Source organism: Triticum urartu, chromosome 2A (genome assembly GCF_056163025.1).
Source record: "Triticum urartu cultivar PI428250 chromosome 2A, HENAU_Tu73, whole genome shotgun sequence".
NCBI classification, from domain to species: domain Eukaryota; kingdom Viridiplantae; phylum Streptophyta; class Magnoliopsida; order Poales; family Poaceae; genus Triticum; species Triticum urartu.
In genome coordinates, this window is record NC_141874.1 from 683,716,837 (window position 1) to 683,737,773 (window position 20,937).

Here is a 20,937-nt window from a genome sequence, read left to right on the forward strand (position 1 = left end):
GAGAATAATCATGATGCCTTCATGTTCGTATTTTATTTTTATCGACGCCTCTACCTCTAAACATCAGGACATATTTATTGTTATCGGCTTCTCGCTTGAGGATAAGCGAGGTCTAAGCTTGGGGGAGTTGATACGTCCATTTTGCATCATGCTTTTATATCGATATTTATCGCATTATGGATTGTTATTTCACTTTATGTCACAATACTTATGGATATTCTCTCTTATTTTACAAGGTTTACATAAGGAGGGAGAATGCCGGCAGCTGGAATTCTGGGCTGGAAAAGGAGCAAATATTAGAGACCTATTTTGTGAAACTCCAAAAGTCCTGAAACTCCACGGGACATCTTAAAATAAATAAAGAAAAATCCTCGCAAAAGATGAAGGCCAGGAGGCCCACAACCTGCTCACGAGGGTGGGGGGCGCCCCCCAGGGCGCGCCCCCTACCTTGTGGGCCCCCTGGTGGCTCTCCGACGCCCATCTTCTCCTATATGAAGTCTTTCGATGACAAAAAAATAGAAAGGAACTTTTCGGGACGAGACTCCGCTGCCACGAGGCAGAACCTTGGCGGATCCAATCTAGAGCTCCGGCGATACTTCCCTCCGGGAGGGGGAAATCATCACCATCGTCATCACCAACGCTCCTGAGGGAGTCCTGGATTAGGGGGTGTTCGGGTAGCCGGAATATACCTTCAGCCGGACTCCAGGACTATGAAGATACAAGATTGAAGACTTCGTCCCCTGTCCGGATGGGACTTTCCTTGGCATGGAAGGCAAGCTTGGCGATGCGGATATTCAAGATCTCCTACCATTGTAACCGACTTTGTGTAACCCTAACCCTCTCCGGTGTCTATATAAACCGGAGGGTTTTAGTCCGTAGGACAACTTCATATACAACAATCATACCATAGGCTAGCTTTTAGGGTTTAGCCTCCTTGATCTCGTGGTAGATCTACTCTTATACTACCCATATCATCAATATTAATCAAGCAGGACGTAGGGTTTTACCTCCATCAAGAGGGCCCGAACCTGGGTAAAACATCGTGTTCCTTGCCTCCTGTTACCATCGGGCCTAGACGCACAGTTCGGGAACCCCTACCCGAGATCTGCCGGTTTTGACACCGACATTGGTGCTTTCATTGAGAGTTCCTCTGTGTCGTCGCTTTTAGGCCCGATGGCTCCTTCGATCATCAACAACGACGCAGTCCAGGGTGAGACTTTTCTCCCCGAACAGATCTTCGTCTTCGGTGGCTTCGCACTGCGGGCCAAGTCGCTTGGCCACCTTGAGCAGATCGAAAGCTACGCCCTTGGCCATCAGGTCAGGTTTGGAAGCCTAAACTACGTGGCTGACATCCGCGGGGACTTGATCTTCGACGGATTCGAGCCACAGCCAAGCGCGCCGCACTGTCTCGATGGGCATGATATAGCTCTGCCGCCGAACAGCGCCTTGGAGGCCGCACACGCATCGGTTCCGACCATTGATTCGGAGCCTTCTGCACCGATCGAGGATCAGTGGTTGGACGCTGCCTCAGGGGCTGCGATCTCAGAGGCGATCGAGCCGAACTCCAGCCCCGCACTCTGCATGGCCCGTGACTCCGAGGAGCCGGATTCACTTCCGAACTCCGAGCCCCCCGCGCCCCTGCCGATTGAATCCGATTGGGCGCCGATAATGGAGTTCACCGCCACAGACATCTTTCAGCACTCGCCCTTCGGCAACATCCTGAATTCGCTAAAGTCTCTCTCTTTATCAGGAGAGCCCTGGCCGGACTACGGTCAGCAAGGATGGGATTCAGATGATGAAGAAATTCAAAACCCACCCACCACCCACTTCGTAGCCACTGTCGACAACTTAACCGACATGCTCGAGTTCGACTCCGAAGACATCGACGGTATGGACGACGATGCAGGAGACAACCAAGAACCAACGCCTATAGGGCATTGGACAGCCACCTCATCTCACGATGTGTACATGGTGGATACCCCTAAAGGAAGCAACAAGGAGGAAAACGGGGATGGAAAGAGGGATCGATCTCTCGAAAAACAATCAAAGTGTCGGTGTAAACGCCAACCCAAGCCCCGCCTCGATAAAGACCCAGCCATAGAGCAGGATGAGCCGGTAGACGACGAGCAAGCCTTAGAGAAACTGTCCCAACAGGACAACCCGGATAGAGAAACCGAACATCCCTCCCCCGGCGAAAATGGTATTCCGGACGACCCTACGCCGCACAAGCCCACGAAGCAGAAGAACCTCCATAAACGGCTCGTTGCAACCGCACGCAGCCTAAAAAAGCAGAAGCGGAAGCTAAAAACTGCGGAAGATGCACTCAGGATCAGATGGAGTAAAGTAATCAATACCGCAGACAAATACGGCGATAGCCGCCGCACTAAAAGCTATCCGAAGAGAAAGCTACTGCCTGAATTCGACGAGGAGGCCTTAGAGCCCCCGCATTCCAAAAGTGAGAGAGCCACACGGTTGGATAGACGACCCCATGGCCAGCATAAAGTGGCAAGCAGTGCCGCACTTAAGCCGGCATGCGACCCACTTAAGGATTCGCATCATGGCCCAGCCAGGTCCATTTACGGGCCAAGAAAGCAAGCTCCCGTAAGCAATGCAGTAAAGCCATTATCAGAATCCGGCACACCCAAATACAGGGGTGCCGCACACCCCCTATGTTTCACCGATGAGGTCCTGGATTATGAATTTCCAGTGGGATTCAAACCCATAAACATAGAGGCATATGATGGAACAACAGACCCTGGAGTCTGGATCGAGGATTATATCCTCCACATACATATGGCTAGAGGAGATGACCTCCACGCCATAAAATACTTACCCCTCAAGCTTAAAGGGCCAGCCCGGCATTGGCTCAAAAGCCTTCCTGAAAACACAATCGGAAGTTGGGAAGAGCTCGAGGACGCTTTCCGAGCAAATTTTCAAGGGACCTATGGCCGCCCTCCAGATGCAGACGATCTTAGTCACATAACTCAACAGCCCGGAGAGTCAGCTCGGCAATTCTGGAATAGATTTCTTACTAAAAAGAATCAGATAGTGGACTGTCTGGACGCTGAAGCCTTAGCGGCTTTTAGGCATAATGTCCGAGACGAATGGCTCGCCAGACACCTCGGCCAAGAAAAGCCAAGAACAATGGCCGCACTAACAAGCCTCAGACCCGCTTTTGCGCAGGAGAGGACAGCTGGTTGGCAAGATGCAGCACCAGTGACCCAAGTACATCCGAAACTAGGGATGGAAACGGAAAACCGCGACGCAATAAGGACCGTCGCCGGACTAAGGAAAAAAGTCTGAAGAGCACGGCAGTCAACGCCGGATTCAAAAGCTCACGACAGAATCAGAAAAAGCCGCCCCTCCAAGATAACAGGGATGACCTATCCAACCTAAACAAAATCTTGGATAGGATATGTCAAATACACAGCACTCTCGGAAAGCCTGATAACCATACCCACAGAGATTGTTGGGTTTTCAAACAATCCGGCAGACTCAACGCTGAACACAAGGGGCTCGACACACCAAGTGAAGACGAGGACGAACCCCAAAAGCAGAGTACCATGAAACAAAAGAATTTCCCACAAGAAGTAAAAACAGTAAACTTACTCCACATAAAACATGCGGCGCCCATAAAGGTACGCGCCCCACGGCCTATCCCAAAGGAATCCCGCCACTGGTTGTCAAAACCAATCATCTTCGATCATCTGGATTATTCTAGAAGTGTCAGGAACCCAGGATGGACTACCCTGGTACTCGATCCAATAGTTGGCGGACTCCAGTTTTCAAATGTCCTTATGGACGGTGGCAGCGGACTCAACCTGATATATCAGGACTCAATCCGCCACATGAGGATTGACCCAAAAAGAATTCGCCACAACAAAACCTCCTTTCAAGGAGTAACGCTAGGTCCGGACACCCATTGCATGGGTTTTCTCCGGCTCGAGGTTATTTTCGGCTCTGCCGATAACTTCCGTCGCGAAAAGCTGACTTTCCACATCGTCCCATTCTCAAGTCGCTATCAAGCACTACTGGGACACAAAGCTTTCGCCCGCTTTAACGCAATACCGCATTATGCATCTCTTACGCTTAAGATGCCCGGTCCACGTGGCATCATCTCCTTAAAGGGGAAGCAGTGAGAACACCTCCCCCAAGCGGAGGATTGTGCGGCCGCTTTAACAGCCCCACAATACACTGGCTTCACCAGCCAGAACATCGAAACAGGTCATTAAGACCACGAACACGGATAGACGAGTCCGGCACAAAAGTATCGTTGATAAAGGCTTAGTGGCCATATCCCCCTGCACTAGGGGCTTCACACGTATAAAATAAGAGACAATAAAGCTCAATTTTTCATATTTTACTTTACACTTTGTTTATTTCATATAACTTTTGTTCGCCATGCCCCTTTTTCAACTTAGTTGCTCTCTTTTTACAGATGAATGTCGTGCTGCGCCCGTCCAGGATACGACACAACGGAGACACAAGCACAGACGTGCAGTAGGGACCCGTTCCAAGGATTCTTTTCAGATTAAGACCCTGCGTAAACCTTTTTTACTGTCTCTTGTTGATACACATCCCCTGGTTCTATGACCAAGGAGGAGGCTGGCGTCTTGGCATGTGGCCAGATTAGAATTCTTGCGCGTACCTGGACACTAGGGGCTTATACCTCAGAGCGTTACCTCGCCCGCTCTCATAAAGACCGAATACCTTAGGGAGTGTTCGACGTCGCGAGTTTGGCCTTATATGCATCAGCTCCGAGTCATGATTTTGGTCAAATGTTGGGTTGCCCGGCTCCTGTGTTCGGCCGCCTTATGTTCCGCTCTATCGGCTAAGGCGGCACCAGGAGAACTACTACGATTGTGCCCTGGTTCGGCCAGGCGAGCACCTCATTAAAGAAAGCCGAAAACCAACTGTCATGATATGGCGTGAGACTGGTCAACCACTCGATGACTCTCCGGAATCTGTAGGATTCCTCCGAATTAACGAAGGGTCGTTTCCCGGCCAGGCACATACGCGCCCCGAATTCTGGCGAGCGCAGTCGCCACCAGGGGCTACCTAAATAGTCCCCTTGTCAAGCTCCTATGGCTAAGTGAAAGTGTTAAAGCATTATAGTCCGGTTGCCTAGCTCGCTGCGCTATCACCTCCTTTGTAGGACCAAGACGTTGGATTAAGTGTGAAAATGCGCCTTCTGCGAGCACCCCCGCACTATGTGCGTGGGGGCTGAAGCCAACGACTGCAATCTTTCAGATTTTGTACATATATCTTAAAAAACGGCCACACAGGAGGTTTTCCAAATACTTGAAGGCACAAGTATAAAAGGCTACTACAATTCATCAAAATATTGCTTTATAATTACATATGCTATCAGAACATAGCATCCTTCGAGCACTGCGTCTCTATTACACGAGCGCGTTCAAGGACTTCATGAAAATAGTGCTCGGAGGGTACTCGGCTTTTGTCCGAATCTCGGGATGCAACAACGGTGGTCTCCATCTCTGCCCAGTATGTCTTGACATGGGCAAGAGCAATCCGTGCGCCCTCTATGCATGCTGACCTCTTCATCGCATTAATACGGGGCACCGCGTCAAGGAATTGCTGCACCAAGCTGAAATAACTCTTCGGCTCCGATCTCCCCAGCCACAGATGACCCAGGACGTACTTCATGGCGAGTCCGGACAATCTATTCAGTTCGGCCCATTGAGCCAGACGATCGTCCACTGCCAGTGGATGCTCTGGATTCTGGAACTGCGACCAGAAAAGCCTTTCCACTCCGCGATCTTCTTGATCTCGAAAGTATTCGGTCGCATCAGTAGCACTCGCTGCCAAATCCAGATAGGTGTCCTCCGCACTCCACATCCGGTCCAATGGAGCAAACTTCGGATCGCAAAACTTCCTCCGCAGCATAAAGGGCTTTCCAGCCGCAATCTATCCGGCCTGATGCAGCTCGTCCTTCGCAGCTCTCATCGCAGAGCGAGCGTCCTTGGCATCAGCAACGGCCTTCTCTAAGTCCGTCTGTCTCGCCCGGTCTTCTTTCTCAAGAAACTTGCAACGGTCAGTAGCACTTTTTAACTTCACGGCCATCACGGCCATCTCCTTCTTGCTGAAGGAAATATGCCCTATAGGCAATAATAAAGTTATTATTTATTTCCTTATATCATGATAAATATTTATTATTCATGCTAGAATTGTATTAACCGGAAACATAATACATGTGTGAATACATAGACAAACAGAGTGTCACTAGTATGCCTCTACTTGACTAGATCGTTAATCAAAGATGGTTATGTTTCATAACCATGGACAAAGAGTTGTTATTTGATTAACGGGATCACATCATTAGTTGAATGATCTGATTGACATGACCCATTCCATTAACTTAGCACCCGATCGTTTAGTATGTTGCTATTACTTTCTTCATGACTTATACATGTTCCTATGACTATGAGATTATGCAACTCCCGTTTGCTGGAGGAACACTTTGTGTGCTACCAAACATCACAACGTAACTGGGTGATTATAAAGGAGCTCTACAGGTGTCTCCAAAGGTACATGTTGGGTTGGCGTATTTTGAGATTAGGATTTGTCACTCCGAATGTCGGAGAGGTATCTCTGGGCCCTCTCGGTAATGCACATCACTTAAGCCTTGCAAGCATTGCAACTAATGAGTTAGTTGTGGGATGATGTATTACGGAACGAGTAAAGAGACTTGCCGGTAACGAGATTGAACTAGGTATTGGATACCGACGATCGAATCTCGGGCAAGTAACATACCGATGACAAAGGGAACAACGTATGTTGTTATGCGGTCTGACCGATAAAGATCTTCGTAGAATATGTAGGAGCCAATATGGGCATCCAGGTCCCGCTATTGGTTATTGACCGGAGACGTGTCTCGGTCATGTCTACAATGTTCTCGAACCGTAGGGTCCGCACGCTTAAGGTTTCGATGACAGTTATATTATGAGTTTATGATTTCTGATGTACCGAAGGAGTTCGGAGTCCCGGATGAGATCGGGGACATGATGAGGAGTCTCGAAATGGTCGAGATGTAAAGATCGATATATTGGACGACTATATTCGGACTTCGGAAAGGTTCCGAGTGTTTCGGGTATTTTTCGGAGTACCGAAGAGTTACGGGAATTCGCCGGGAGAAGTATTGGGCCTTATTGGGCCATACGGGAAAGAGAGAGGGGCTGCCTAGGGCAGGCCGCGCGCCCCCCAAGGCCTAGTCCGAATTGGACTAGGGGGAGGGGCTGCGCCCCCTCCTTCCTTCCCTTCTCCCTTCCCCTTCCTTGTCTCCTACTCCTAATACTTGGAAAGGACTCCTAGTTGGACTAGGAAAGGGGGAATCCTACTCCCGGTGGGAGTAGGACTCCCCTAGGGCGCGCCATAGAGAGGGCCGGCCCTCCCCTCCTCCACTCCTTTATATACGAGGGTAGGGGGCACCCCATAGACACACAAGTTGATCTTCGTGATCGTTCCTTAGCCTTGTGTGCGGTGCCCCCTCCACCATATTCCACCTCGGTCATATTGTAGCGGTGCTTAGGCGAAGCCCTGCGACGGTTGAACATCAAGATCGTCACCACGCCGTCATGCTGATGGAACTCCTCCCCGAAGCTTTGCTGGATCGGAGCCCGGGGAGCGTCATCAAGCTGAACGTGTGCTAAGAACTCGGAGGTGCCGGAGTAACGGTGCTTGGATCGGTTGGACCGGGAAGACGTACGACTACTTCCTCTACGTTGCGTCAACGCTTCCGCTTCGGTCTACGAGGGTACGTAGACAACACTCTCCCCTCTCGTTGCTATGCATCACCATGATCTTGCATCTGCGTAGGAATTTGTTTGAAATTACTACGTTCCCCAACAGTGGCATCCGAGCCTAGGTTTTTATGGTTTGATGTTATATGCACGAGTAGAACACAAGTGAGTTGTGGGCGATATAAGTCATACTGCTTACCAGCATGTCATACTTTGGTTCGGCGGTATTGTTGGATGAAGCGGCCCGGACCGACATTACGCGTACGCGTACGCGAGACTGGTTCTACCGCCGTGCTTTGCACACAGGTGGCTGGCGGGTGTCAGTTTCTCCAACTTTAGTTGAACCGAGTGTGGCTACGCCCGGTCCTTGCGAAGGTTAAAACAGCACCAACTTGACAAACTATCATTGTGGTTTTGATGCGTAGGTAAGATTGGTTCTTGCTTAAGCCCGTAGCAGCCACGTAAAACTTGCAACAACAAAGTAGAGGACGTCTAACTTGTTTTTGCAGGGCATGTTGTGATGTGATATGGTCAAAACGTGATGAGATATAAGTTGTTGTATGAGATGATCATGTTTTGTTGAAGTTATCGGCAACTGGCAAAAGCCTTATGGTTGTCTCTTTATTGCATAAGATGCAAGCGCCAAATAATTGCTTTACTTTATCTCTATGCGATAGCAATAGTTGCAAGAGCAATAGTTGGCGAGACGACCATGTGACGACATATTGATATAGATCAAGATGATGGAGATCATGGTGTCATGCCGGTGACGATGGAAATCATGACGATGCTTTGGAGATGGAGATCAAAGGCACAAGATGATGATGGCCATATCATGTCACATATTTTGATTGCATGTGATGTTTATCTTTTATGCATCTTATCTTGCTTTGATTGACGGTAGCATTATAAGATGATTCCTCACTAAATTTCAAGATAAAAGTGTTCTCCCTGAGTATGCACCGTTGCCAAAGTTCGTCGTGCCTAGACACCACGTGATGATCGGGTGTGATAAGCTCTACGTCCATCTACAACAGGTGCAAGCCAATTTTGCACACGCAGAATACTCAGGTTAAACTTGACGAGCCTAGCATATGCAGATATGGCCTCGGAACACTGAGACCGAAAGGTCGAGCATGAATCATATAGTAGATATGATCAACATAGTGATGTTCACCATTCAAAGCTACTCCATTTCACATGATGATCGGTTATGGTTTAGTTGATTTGAATCACGTGATCACTTAGAGGATTAGAGGGATGTCTATCTAAGTGGGAGTTCTTAAGTAATATGATTAATTGAACTTTAATTTATCATGAACTTAGTCCTGGTAGTATTAGCATATCTATGTTGTAGATCAATAGCTCGCGTTGTTGCTTTCATATGTTTATTTTGATATGTTCCTAGAGAAAAATTGTGTTGAAAGATGTTAGTAGCAATGATGCGGATTGGATCCGTGATCTGAGGTTTATCCTCATTGCTGCATAGAAGAATTATGTCCTTGATGCACCACTAGGTGACAGACCTATTGCAGGAGCAGATGCAGACGTTATGAATGTTTGGCTAGCTCAATATGATGACTACTTGATGGTTTAGTGCACCGTGCTTAACGGCTTAGAATCAGGACTTCAAAGACGTTTTGAATGTCATGGACCATATGAGTTGTTCCAGGAGTTGAAGTTAATATTTCAAGCAAATTCCCGAGTTGAGATATATGAAGTCTCCAACAAGTTCTATAGCTAAAAGATGGAGGAGAATCGCTCAACTAGTGAGCATGTGCTCAGATTGTCTAGTTACTACAATCGCTTGAATCAAGTGGGAGTTAATCTTCCAGATAAGATAGTGATTGACATAATTCTCTAGTCACCATCACCAAGTTAGTAGAACTTCGTGATGAACTATAGTATGCAAGGGATGACGAAAACGAATCCCGAGCTTTTCATGATGATGAAATCGATGAAGGTAGAAAATCAAGAAAGAGCATCAAGTGTTGATGGTTGACAAGATCACTAGTTTCAAGAAAAGGGCAAAAGGAAAAAGGGGAACTTCAAGAAAAACAGCAAGCAAGTTGCTGCTCATGTGAAGAAGCCCAAGTCTGGTCCTAAGCCTGAGACTAAGTGCTTCTACTGCAAAGGGACTGGTCACTGGAAGTGGAACTACCCCAAGTGATTGGCGGATAAGAAGGATGGCAAAGTGAAAATAAGTATATTTGATATACATGTTATTGATGTGTACTTTCCTAGTGTTTATAGCAAACCCTCAATATTTGATGCTAGTTCAGTTGCTAAGAGTAGTAACTCGAAACAGGAGTTGCAGAATAAACAGAGACTAGTTAAGGGTGAAGTGACGATGTGTGTTGGAAGTAGTTCCAAGATTGATATGAATCATCATCGCACACTCCCCTATATTTTCGGGATTAGTGTTGAACCTAAATAAATGTTATTTGGTTTTTTCGTTGAGCATGAATATGATTTGATCATGTTTATTGCAATACGGTTATTCATTAAAGTCAGAGAATAATTGTTGTTCTGTTTACATGAATAAAACCTTCGATGGTCATACACCCAATGAAACAAGTTCGTTGGATCTCGATCATAGTGATACACATATTCATAATATTGAAACCAAAAGATGCAAAGTTAATAATGATAGTGCAACTTATTTGTGGCACTGCCGTTTAAGTCATATTGGTGTAAAGCGCATGAAGAAACTCCATGCTGATGGGCTTTTGGAATCACTTGATTATGAATCACTTGATGCTTGCGAACCATGCCTTATGGGCAAGATGACTAAAACGCCGTTCTCCGGAACAATGAAGCAAGCAATAGATTTGTTGGAAATCATACATACTGATGTATGTGGTCCGGTGAATATTAAGGCTTGCAGCAGGTATCATTATTTTCTGACCTTCACAGATGATTTGAGCAGATATGGGGATATCTACTTGATGAAACATAAGTCCGAAACATTTGAACAGTTCAAAGAATTTCAGAGTGAAGTGGAAAATCATCATGACAAGAAAATAAAAGTTTCTACGATATGATCGCAGAGGTAAAATATTTGAGTTACGAGTTTGGCCTTCAATTAAAACAATGTGAAATAGTTTCACTACTCACGCCACCTGGAACACCATAGTGTAATGGTGTGCCCGAATGTCATAACCGTACTTTATTAGATATAGTGCGATCTATGATGTCTCTTACCGATCTACCACTATCGTTTTGGGGTTATGCATTAGAGACAGTTGCATTCATGTTAAATAGGGCACCATCTAAATCCGTTGAGACGACACCGTGTGAACTATGGTTTGGCAAGAAACCTAAGCTGTCGTTTCTTAAAGTTTGGAGTTGCGATGCTTATGTGAAAAAGTTTCATCTCGATAATCTCAAACTCAAATCGGAGAAATATGTCTTCATAGGATACCCAAAAGGAGACAGTTGGGTACACCTTCTATCACAGATCCGAAGGCAAGACATTCGTTGCTAAGAATGGATCCTTTCTAGAGAAGGAGTTTCTCTCGAAAGAAGTGAGTGGGAGGAAAGTAGAAAACTTGATAAGGTAATTGTACCTTCTCCCTTATTGGAAAATAGTTCATCACAGAAATCTGTTCCCGTGGCTACTACACCAATTAGTGAGGAAGCTAATGATGATGATCATGTAACTTCAGATCAAGTTACTACCGAATCTCGTAGGTAAACCAGAGTGAGATCCGCACCAGAGTGGTAAGATAATCCTATTCTGGAGGTCATGTTACTTGACCATGACGAACCTACGAACTATGAGGAAGCGATGATGAGCCCAGATTCCGATAAATGGCTTGAGGCCATGAAATCTGAGATAGGATCCATGCATGAGAACAAAGTGTGGACTTTGGTGGAATTGCCCGAGGATCGGCAAGCCATTGTTAATAAATGGATCTTCAAGAGGAAGACGGACATGGATAGTAGTGTTACTATCTACAAAGCTCGAATTGTCGCAAAAGGTTTTCGACAAGTTCAAGGTGTTGACTACGATGAGAGTTTCTCACTCGTATCTATGCTTAAGTCTGTCCGAATCATGTTAGCAATTGCCGCATTTTATGAAATCTGGCAAATGGATAAACAAAACTGCATTCCTTAATGGATTTATTAAAGAAGAGTTGTATGTGATGCAACAAGATGGTTTTGTCAATCCTAAAGGTGCTAACAAAATATGCAAGCTCCAGTGATCCATTTATGGACTGGTGCAAGCATCTCGGAGTTGAAATATACTCTTTGATAAGTTGATCAAAGCATATAGTTTTATACAGACTTGCGGTGAAGGCTGTACTTACAAGAAAGTGAGTGGGAGCACTACAACATTTCTGATAAGTATATGTGAATGACATATTGTTGATCGGAAATAATGTAGAATTATTCTGCAAAGCATAAAGGAGTGTTTGAAAGGAGTTTTTCAAAGAAAGACCTCGGTGAAGCTGCTTACATATTGAGTATCAAGATCTATAGAGATAGATCAAGACGCTTGATAAGTTTTTTCAATGAGTACATACCTTGACAAGATTTTGAAGTAGTTCAAAATGGAACAGTCAAAGAAAAAGTTTCTTGCCTGTGTTACAAGGTGTGAAGTTGAGTAAGACTCAAAGCCCGACCACGGAAGAAGATAGAAAGAGAATGAAAGTCATTCCCTATGCCTCAGTCATAGGTTCTATAAAGTATGCCATGCTGTGTACCAGATCTATTGTATACCATACACTGTGTTAAGAGAGGGAGTACAATAGTGATCTAGGAGTAGATCAATGGACAGCGGTCAAAATTATCCTTACTGGAATAAGGATATGTTTCTCGATTACGGAGGTGACAAAAGGTTCGTCGTAAAGGGTTACGTCGATGCAAGTTTTGACACTGATCCAGATGACTCTAAGTCTCAATCTGGATACATATTGAAAGTGGGAGCAATTAGCTAGAGTAGCTCCATGCAGAGCATTGTTGACATAGAAATTTGCAAAATACATGCGGATCTGAATATGGCAGACCCGTTGACTAAACTTCTCTCACAAGCAAAACATGATCACTTTTTGGGTCTTAATCACATAGCGATGTGAACTAGATTATTGAATCTAGTAAACCCTTTCGGTGTTAGTCACATGGAGATGTGAACCAATCACATAAAGATGTGAACTATTGATGTTAAATCACATGGCGATGTGATCTAGATTATTGACTCTAGTGCAAGTGGGAGACTGAAGGAAATATGCCCTAGAGGCAATAATAAAGTTATTATTTATTTCCTTATATCATGATAAATGTTTATTATTCATGCTAGAATTGTATTAACCGGAAACATAATACATGTGTGAATACATAGACAAACAGAGTGTCACTAGTATGCCTCTACTTGACTAGCTCGTTAATCAAAGATGGTTATATTTCCTAACCGTGGACAAAGAGTTGTTATTTGATTAACGAGATCACATCATTAGTTGAATGATGTGATTGACATGACCCATTCCATTAGCTTAGCACCCGATCATTTAGTATGTTGCTATTGCTTTCTTCATGACTTATACATGTTCCTATGACTATGAGATTATGCAACTCCCATTTGCTGAAGGAACACTTTGTGTGCTACCAAACGTCACAACGAAACAGGGTGATTATAAAGGAGCTCTACAGGTGTCTCCAAAGGTACATGTTGGGTTGGCGTATTTCGAGATTAAGATTTGTCACTCCGAATGTCAGAGAGGTATCTCTGGGCCCTCTCGGTAATGCACATCACTTAAGCCTTGCAAGCATTGCAACTAATGAGTTAGTTGCGGGATGATGTATTACGGAACGAGTAAAGAGACTTGCCGGTAACAAGATTGAACTAGGTATTGGATACCGACGATCGAATCTCGGGCAAGTAACATACCGATGACAAAGGGAACAACGTATGTTGTTATGCGGTCTGACCGATAAAGATCTTCGTAGAATATGTAGGAGCCAATATGGGGATCCAGGTCCCGCTATTGGTTATTGAGCGGAGACGTGTCTCGGTCATGTTTACAATGTTCTCGAACCGTAGGGTCCGCACGCTTAAGGTTTCGATGATAGTTATATTATGAGTTTATGAGTTTTGATGTACCGAAGGAGTTCGGAGTCCCGGATGAGATCGGGGACATGACGAGGAGTCTCTAAATGGTCGAGACGTAAAGATCGATATATTGGACGACTATATTCAGACTTCGGAAAGGTTCCGAGTGATTCGGGTATTTTTCGGAGTACCGGAGAGTTACGGGAATTCGCCGGGAGAAGTATTGGGTCTTATTGGGCCATGCGGGAAAGAGAGAGGGGCTGCCTAGGGCAGGCCGCGCCCCCCCCCCCAAGGCCTAGTCCGAATTGGACTAGGGGGAGGGGCTGCGCCCCCTCCTTCCTTCCCTTCTCCCTTCCCGTTCCTTGTCTCCTACTCCTAATACTTGGAAAGGACTCCTAGTTGGACTAGGAAAGGGAGAATCCTACTCCCGATGGGAGTAGGACTCCCCTAGGGCGCGCCATAGAGAGGGCCGGCCCTCCCCTCCTCCACTCCTTTATATACGGGGGCAGGGGGCACCCCATAGACACACAAGTTGATCTTCGTGATCGTTCCTTAGCCGTGTGCGGTGCCCCCTCCACCATATTCCACCTCGGTCATATTGTAGCGGTGCTTAGGCGAAGCCCTGCGACGGTTGAACATCAAGATCGTCACCACGCCGTCGTGCTGATGGAACTCCTCCCCGAAGCTTTGCTGGATCGGAGCCCGGGGAGCGTCATCAAGCTGAACGTGTGCTAAGAACTCGGAGGTGCCGGAGTAACGGTGCTTGGATCGGTTGGACCGGGAAGACGTACGACTACTTCCTCTACGTTGCGTCAACGCTTCCGCTTCGGTCTACGAGGGTACGTAGACAACACTCTCCCCTCTCGTTGCTATGCATCACCATGATCTTGCGTGTGCGTAGGAAATTTTTTGAAATTACTACGTTCCCCAACGCTTGCTTCGGCAGTGAGCAGCCTATTCGGCTCTCATCTCTTCAAGGGCCTACCGCATCACTTTTCCTGGCTTGTTCCTTAGCTCGGGCAAGTTCCGCCCAAAGACTCTCCACGGCGGCCGCACCATCTGCGTCAAGCACACACATTGTAAGATACTGGCATAAAGCTCCTCTTACCAGATGTCGCCCGAGGAATTGCATACCTTGAGCCTCATCAAGCCGCTCGTTGACGAGGGCGATGTCAGCATCTGCCACGTCAAGTTGCCGCTTTAGTTCGGCAAAATCATCAGTTCAGCTCGATTTCGGACACTTCACCACCTGTATACAAAGGCGACATTTTAGACCTGGGATTATGATCCTCTGCGCGCCATCAATTTTGACAACGCACAGAGTCTCAGGGGCTACTATCTACATAGGGCGCATCTTGTTTATGCGCAACTGACAAAGAAGTACATTATCAAACGTACCTCAAAACCCGTTAGCAAACTTCTGACGGCCTCATGCAATCCGCTTTCCGCGGACGAAATCCTTCCAATCACCGTACCCATCAATGCACGGTGCTCCTCTGAGATAGAAGCTCGCCCCAGCAGAATCATCAGCTCCTCCGACCGCGCATCGGACGGCGCCGGACTCGTCCTATGACCTCCATCGAAGGCCGGGCGCGGAGAACCTTGGGGGGACATATGGCTACCTTCCACCCCTGCCGGATTCGGAGAAACCCTTCGCGACGACACCTCAGGGTCGCCCGCCTCGCCAGGCGATACGGCAGGGGGAGGCGTTCCACTCTCCATCATCTCTGGAAGAAGATCCCCCGAAGACGAACTCTGCTGAGAAGGGCTGAGGTCCGAGCTACAAAGTAAAATTTCGGTTAATCTTCTCAGATAAAAAGCAAGGATTTCTCTCATCCCTCTAAAGGAAAATCTTTCTCTACTTACGGCTCGCTGGAGGGCTGATCCCTTTGAGGGCGTAGTTCGGTCGAGGATCTCCCCGGCGTCGGACCCTCTGACGAGGACTTTTCCCCCCGCTTTGAGGCCATGGTCTCCGGGTCATCAGAGGCGGCCCTCTTCTTCCCCTTAGGAGAGGAATTGTCGGTTCTTCCCTTCGGAGCAGCCTCCTTCGAGGAGGCCATAGTTTCCTTGTCCTCCCCCTCACTTCCCTCCAAAGGCATGATCTTCAACATCCTGACTAGCACGGGATCCGGCCTGGTCTCAGGAAGGGGAGCCGGACACCTGATCAGCTTTGCCTTCGCTATCCACTCCTGTTTAAAAGGACAGCTCTTTTAGGGGCGAATTTATGACAATTTTACGGATAGAGAGTCCGGGCACAAGGTTACTTACTTGAGTATCCGAGCAATTGCAGCTTAAACCCGCGTCCTCGGTCAGATCCGGACACATTGCTTGTGATCCGAAGAACATTTTATACATCTCCATGGGCGTTGCACCCATAAAATGCTGGAGAGCTCGTGGTCCCTCCGGATTAAACTCCCACAAACGAAGGGAGCGACGTTTGCCGGGCAGTGTTCGGCGAATCAGCATGACCTGCGTCACCTTGACCAGGTTGAGGTCTCTTTCTAAGAGATCCCTAATGCGGCCCTACAACAAGGGCACGTCTTTGGATAACCCCCAATCTAATCCTTTGTTGACCCATGATGCTAGCCGTGGTGGGGGACCCGAGCGAAAGGCAGGAGGCGCCACCCACTTGGCGCTCCTGGGAGCAGTGATATAGAACCACTCTCGTTGCCACAAGCCGAGCTCCTCTTGAAAGGAGCCCTCGGGCCATGGAGCATCAGCATCCTTACTTATGACAGCGCCTCCGCACTCTGCGTGCTGTCCCTCGATCATCTTAGGCTCCACTCCAAAAGTCTTGAGCCATAATTCGAAGTGAGGAGTAACACGGAGGAACGCTTCGCACACAACGATGAATGAGGAAATGTGGAGGATGGACTCCGGAGCTAAATCATGAAATTCCAGCCCATAATAGAACATCAGCCCCCTCACGAAGGGATCCATCAGGAAGCCTAACCCTCGAAGGAAGTGAGACATGAACACTACGCTCCCACCGGGCTAGGGACTGGGAATATCGAAGGTCCGAAGCGCCTGGAATCTGGAGCCTAGGGTGTTGGAACTCGAGGCGACGGGCGAACTTGTTTTGAGATTGGAGAAAAGGAGTAAGGCCTTGGTCTCTTTATAAGAGGTTGAATACTAGGAGCCCTCCCCATAACCATTTGGGATTCGCCTTTAATCGAGAAGACATGCTAATGGGCATGATTGGGTTACCAACGTACGTATTGATGAGAATCCCGTAAATAAAGGGGACACGATCTCTTCTTTGACAAGACGTGCCAAGGAAACCGCCTCGCAAAACACGCTGAGGTGGAAAAGTGAAAACGATTCGAATAAAGGCTTGGCCATAGTGTGATGTCGCGCTACGGAATACGTCAGCAGATTAGATTTGTGCTAATATTATTCTCTCTGTGGCAATACGTGGAAACTTATTTTGCAGAGCCGGACACTACTCTTGGTGTTTACAAACTTTTATGAAGAATTTGGAGGAGGAACCCGCCTTGCAATGCCGAAGACAATCTATGCGCCGGACTCGACGTCATTGAAGCCTGGTTCAGGGGCTACTGAGGGAGTCCTGGATTAGGGGGTGTTCGGGTAGCCGGACTATACCTTCAGCCAGACTCCAGGACTATGAAGATACAAGATTGAAGACTTCGTCCCGTGTCCGGATGGGACTTTCCTTGGCGTGGAAGGCAAGCTTGGCGATGCAGATATTCAAGATCTCCTACCATTGTAACCGACTTTGTGTAACCCTAACCCTCTCCGGTGTCTATATAAACCGGAGGGTTTTAGTCCATAGGACAACTTCATATACAACAATCATACCATAGGCTAGCTTTTAGGGTTTAGCCTCCTTGATCTCATGGTAGATCTACTCTTGTACTACCCATATCATCAATATTAATCAAGTAGGACGTAGGGTTTTACCTCCATCAAGAGGGCCCGAACCTGGGTAAAACATCGTGTTCCTTGCCTCCTGTTACCATCCAGCCTAGACGCACAGTTCGGGACCCCCTACCCGAGATCCGCCGGTTTTGACACCGACAGCTCCTCTCATCGGGAGAGGGCAATCTCCATCAACATCTTCACCAGCACCATCTCATCTCCAAACCCTAGTTCATCTCTTGTATCCAATTCTTGTCTCAAAGTCCGGGATTGTTGCTAGTAGTGTTGATTACTTCTTGTAGTTGATGCTAGTTGGTTTATTTGGTGGAAGATCATATGTTCAGATCCTATATGCATATTATTACCCCTCTGATTATGAACATGAATATGCTTTGTGAGTAATTACATTCGTTCCTGAGGACAAGGGAGAAGTCTTGCTATGAGTAGTCATGTGAATTTGGTATTCGTTTGATATTTTGATAAGATGTATGTTGTCTAGCCTCTAGTGGTGTTATGTGAACGTCGACTACATAACACTTCACCATTATTTGGGCCTAGAGGAAGGCATTAGGAAGTAATAAGTAGATGATGGGTTGCTAGAGTGACAGAAGCTTAAACCCTAGTTTATGCGTTGCTTCGTAAGGGGCTGATTTGGATCCACGTGTTCCATGCTATGGTTAGGTTTACCTTAATACTTTTTTTGTAGTTGTGGATGCTTGCAATAGAGGTTAATCATAAGTGGGATGCTTGTTCAAGTAAGAACAGCACCCAAGCACCGGTCCACCCACATATCAAATTATCAAAGTATCGAACGCGAATCATATGAACGTGATGAAAACTAGCTTGACGATATTCCCTTGTGTCCTCGGGAGGGATTTTCCTATTATAAGAGTTTGTTCCGGCTTGTCCTTTGCTACGAAAGGATTGGGCCATATTGCTGCACTTTATTTACTTTTGTTACTTGTTGCTCTTTACAATTTATCCTATCACAAAACTATCTGTTACCACTTATTTCAGTACTTGCAGAGAATACCTTGCTGAAAACCGCTTATCATTTCCTTCTGCTCCTCGTTGGGTTCGACACTCTTACTTATCGAAAGGACTACGATAGATCCCCTATACTTGTGGGTCATCACAACCCACGATTTAACTAATCGCATGCGCGCAGTGGAGTAATAATTTCTTCCTTCCGCCCTCACGTCCACTCAATTTGCATGCGCTGTATTAATTGACCATCAATGAAGTGAACGACTTTACACGCGTCAAATTATCACATGGGGTGGATCTTGGTACAAAATTGCGTCCGCCCATGTACCCGCGTGTGCGTGCGAGGGAATGAGTGCGTGAGTGGCGTGCGTGCACATCTTTGCTTCATGCATGTACCGCCAGTATGGCTCAGGGAGGACAAGTACATTCTTCTGGAACCAGCAGCACGTCACTGTGATCAATCCACGCAAGGAGGTCGCGACAACGCCTCCACATGTGCCACGTGGCTTCATGAACTGTAAGAGAGACACTATGTGGCGTGCCATTGGTATTCTAATTTACGCGTTTTGCACATACTCGAAGTACTAGTAAGGTACACGTGCATTGCACGCATCAGATTTTGCAACCAAATTATGAATAAATACCACACTATAGCATGTAAGCTCTGAGTCATATATGCCTGATGTAGCCCTTCGTTTAATTCTTATCGTTCATCTCATTCAAAATCAATTAGTTTTTATAAAAAATCTAAGAACGCAGGAATAGGAATGTCGTCTTGAATCCTACAGGATTGTACGAGTGTTTGATTGTGCATAGAAAAAACATAGAATTCTTTCAAAGAGGTTTGAGTGGATGGGATGTTTCCTATGAAATCTAGTGCAAATGAATCATATGGAAAAATTCCTATGGTTTACAATCCTACGAATCAAACAACCAAGATAGGAAAAATTCCTAATGATTAAAATCCTCCAAAATTCCTTTGAGAATCCTTTGAATCAAAGAAGCCCTTAATCTATTTTATGATTCATGGAATTGTGCACTGTAAAGCATAAAGTAAAAAAAATAATGGCAATTCAACTAGAAAAAAAGTTTGGGCAGTTATGATAAGGAAGATTCTAGAACAAGAGAGAACCACTGTTGTTTTGAGGTTTGTGCATTATGCTTAAGTTCAACCATGGAGTCTGCCAGATTGTACATGTGGCAAAATCCGGTGCGGGCTAGAAGATGGTGCAAGGGGCCGAGTGGAGGGAGACTATGAAGGAATGCACAAGCGCGAGATCGATATTTAGAGAGAGGGGGCGAACACGTGCGCTGTTGCGTGCAGTGGAGGAGCCATGAAAAATAAATGAGCTAGGGGGCCAAGCATTGCTAATCCTTTACGAGAAGGGTCAATTCATGAACTTAAACCATTTTAGCAGCAATTGTCTAATGATCACATTCATATTAGCCTTGATATATAGTGATGTTAGGGGGAGGCAGGGCCCTTACTGCCCCTATCTTCACCATTGCGCACGCGTCTGGGAGATGAAGCGGAAGGCATGGATGATGAGAGGGGGACATTGGATATATAATTAATGTGGGTGTATTAGCTATATATGTTAATCCTATATAGAGAGGTATAGATTGATCGATGTGGACGTGGGAAAGAGGGTGAGACCTCACTGGATATATCGATTAATCGGTTTGTGTGGAAAACTATGAAAGACCTAGCTATATACACACATACATAGAGGAACATCGATCGTTGCGCATGCACGCTGAGAGATAAGGAATGCCCGATATGATGGAGAGGGGGATGTGTGTGGGTGTGTGCCTTCATGGGAGACCGACCTGAAGAAAAAGATTGCATGCGTGCGATGGATTTTATCGACTAGTAGTGTGTGTGCATGCATGCACGAGAGAAAGTTAGTCGTACAATTATAAAGAGAAGACTACTATGTGGGTGTAAAAGAATAGGTGAGGTCATAATCAATATAAAGTTGAATTCAAATATTTGAATAAGAGATCCTGATGTTTGAAACCCATGCATGCATGAATATATCGGAGATCTGCGCGGTGTGGTTTGGAAACGAGCATGTTGTAATGTATACACATTGAACAAGGTCAGACAGATTTGAATTTGAGATACCGATGGCAGACATCATTTGGCCACGTCGCATCCGTGCATGGACACACTATTCTAATTGGAGATGATGGGCAGCTTTCGCATCACATATCTATATCTATACCCCTATATATATTATATATTATATTTTTCAT

The 20,937-nt window shown here is 46.3% G+C and overlaps 1 protein-coding gene across 1 annotated transcript in view; it reads right to left on the reverse strand.

Moving 5' to 3' along the window:
• Positions 1–20,937, reverse strand: part of LOC147986709 (BTB/POZ and MATH domain-containing protein 1-like) — a 196,380-nt gene that overhangs the window by 49,982 nt on the left and 125,461 nt on the right. The window contains exon 3 of the mRNA XM_087542123.1: positions 19,126–19,129. Within this exon, the coding sequence (XP_087398249.1) occupies positions 19,126–19,129 (4 nt within the window). The remainder of the gene's footprint in view (positions 1–19,125; positions 19,130–20,937) is intronic.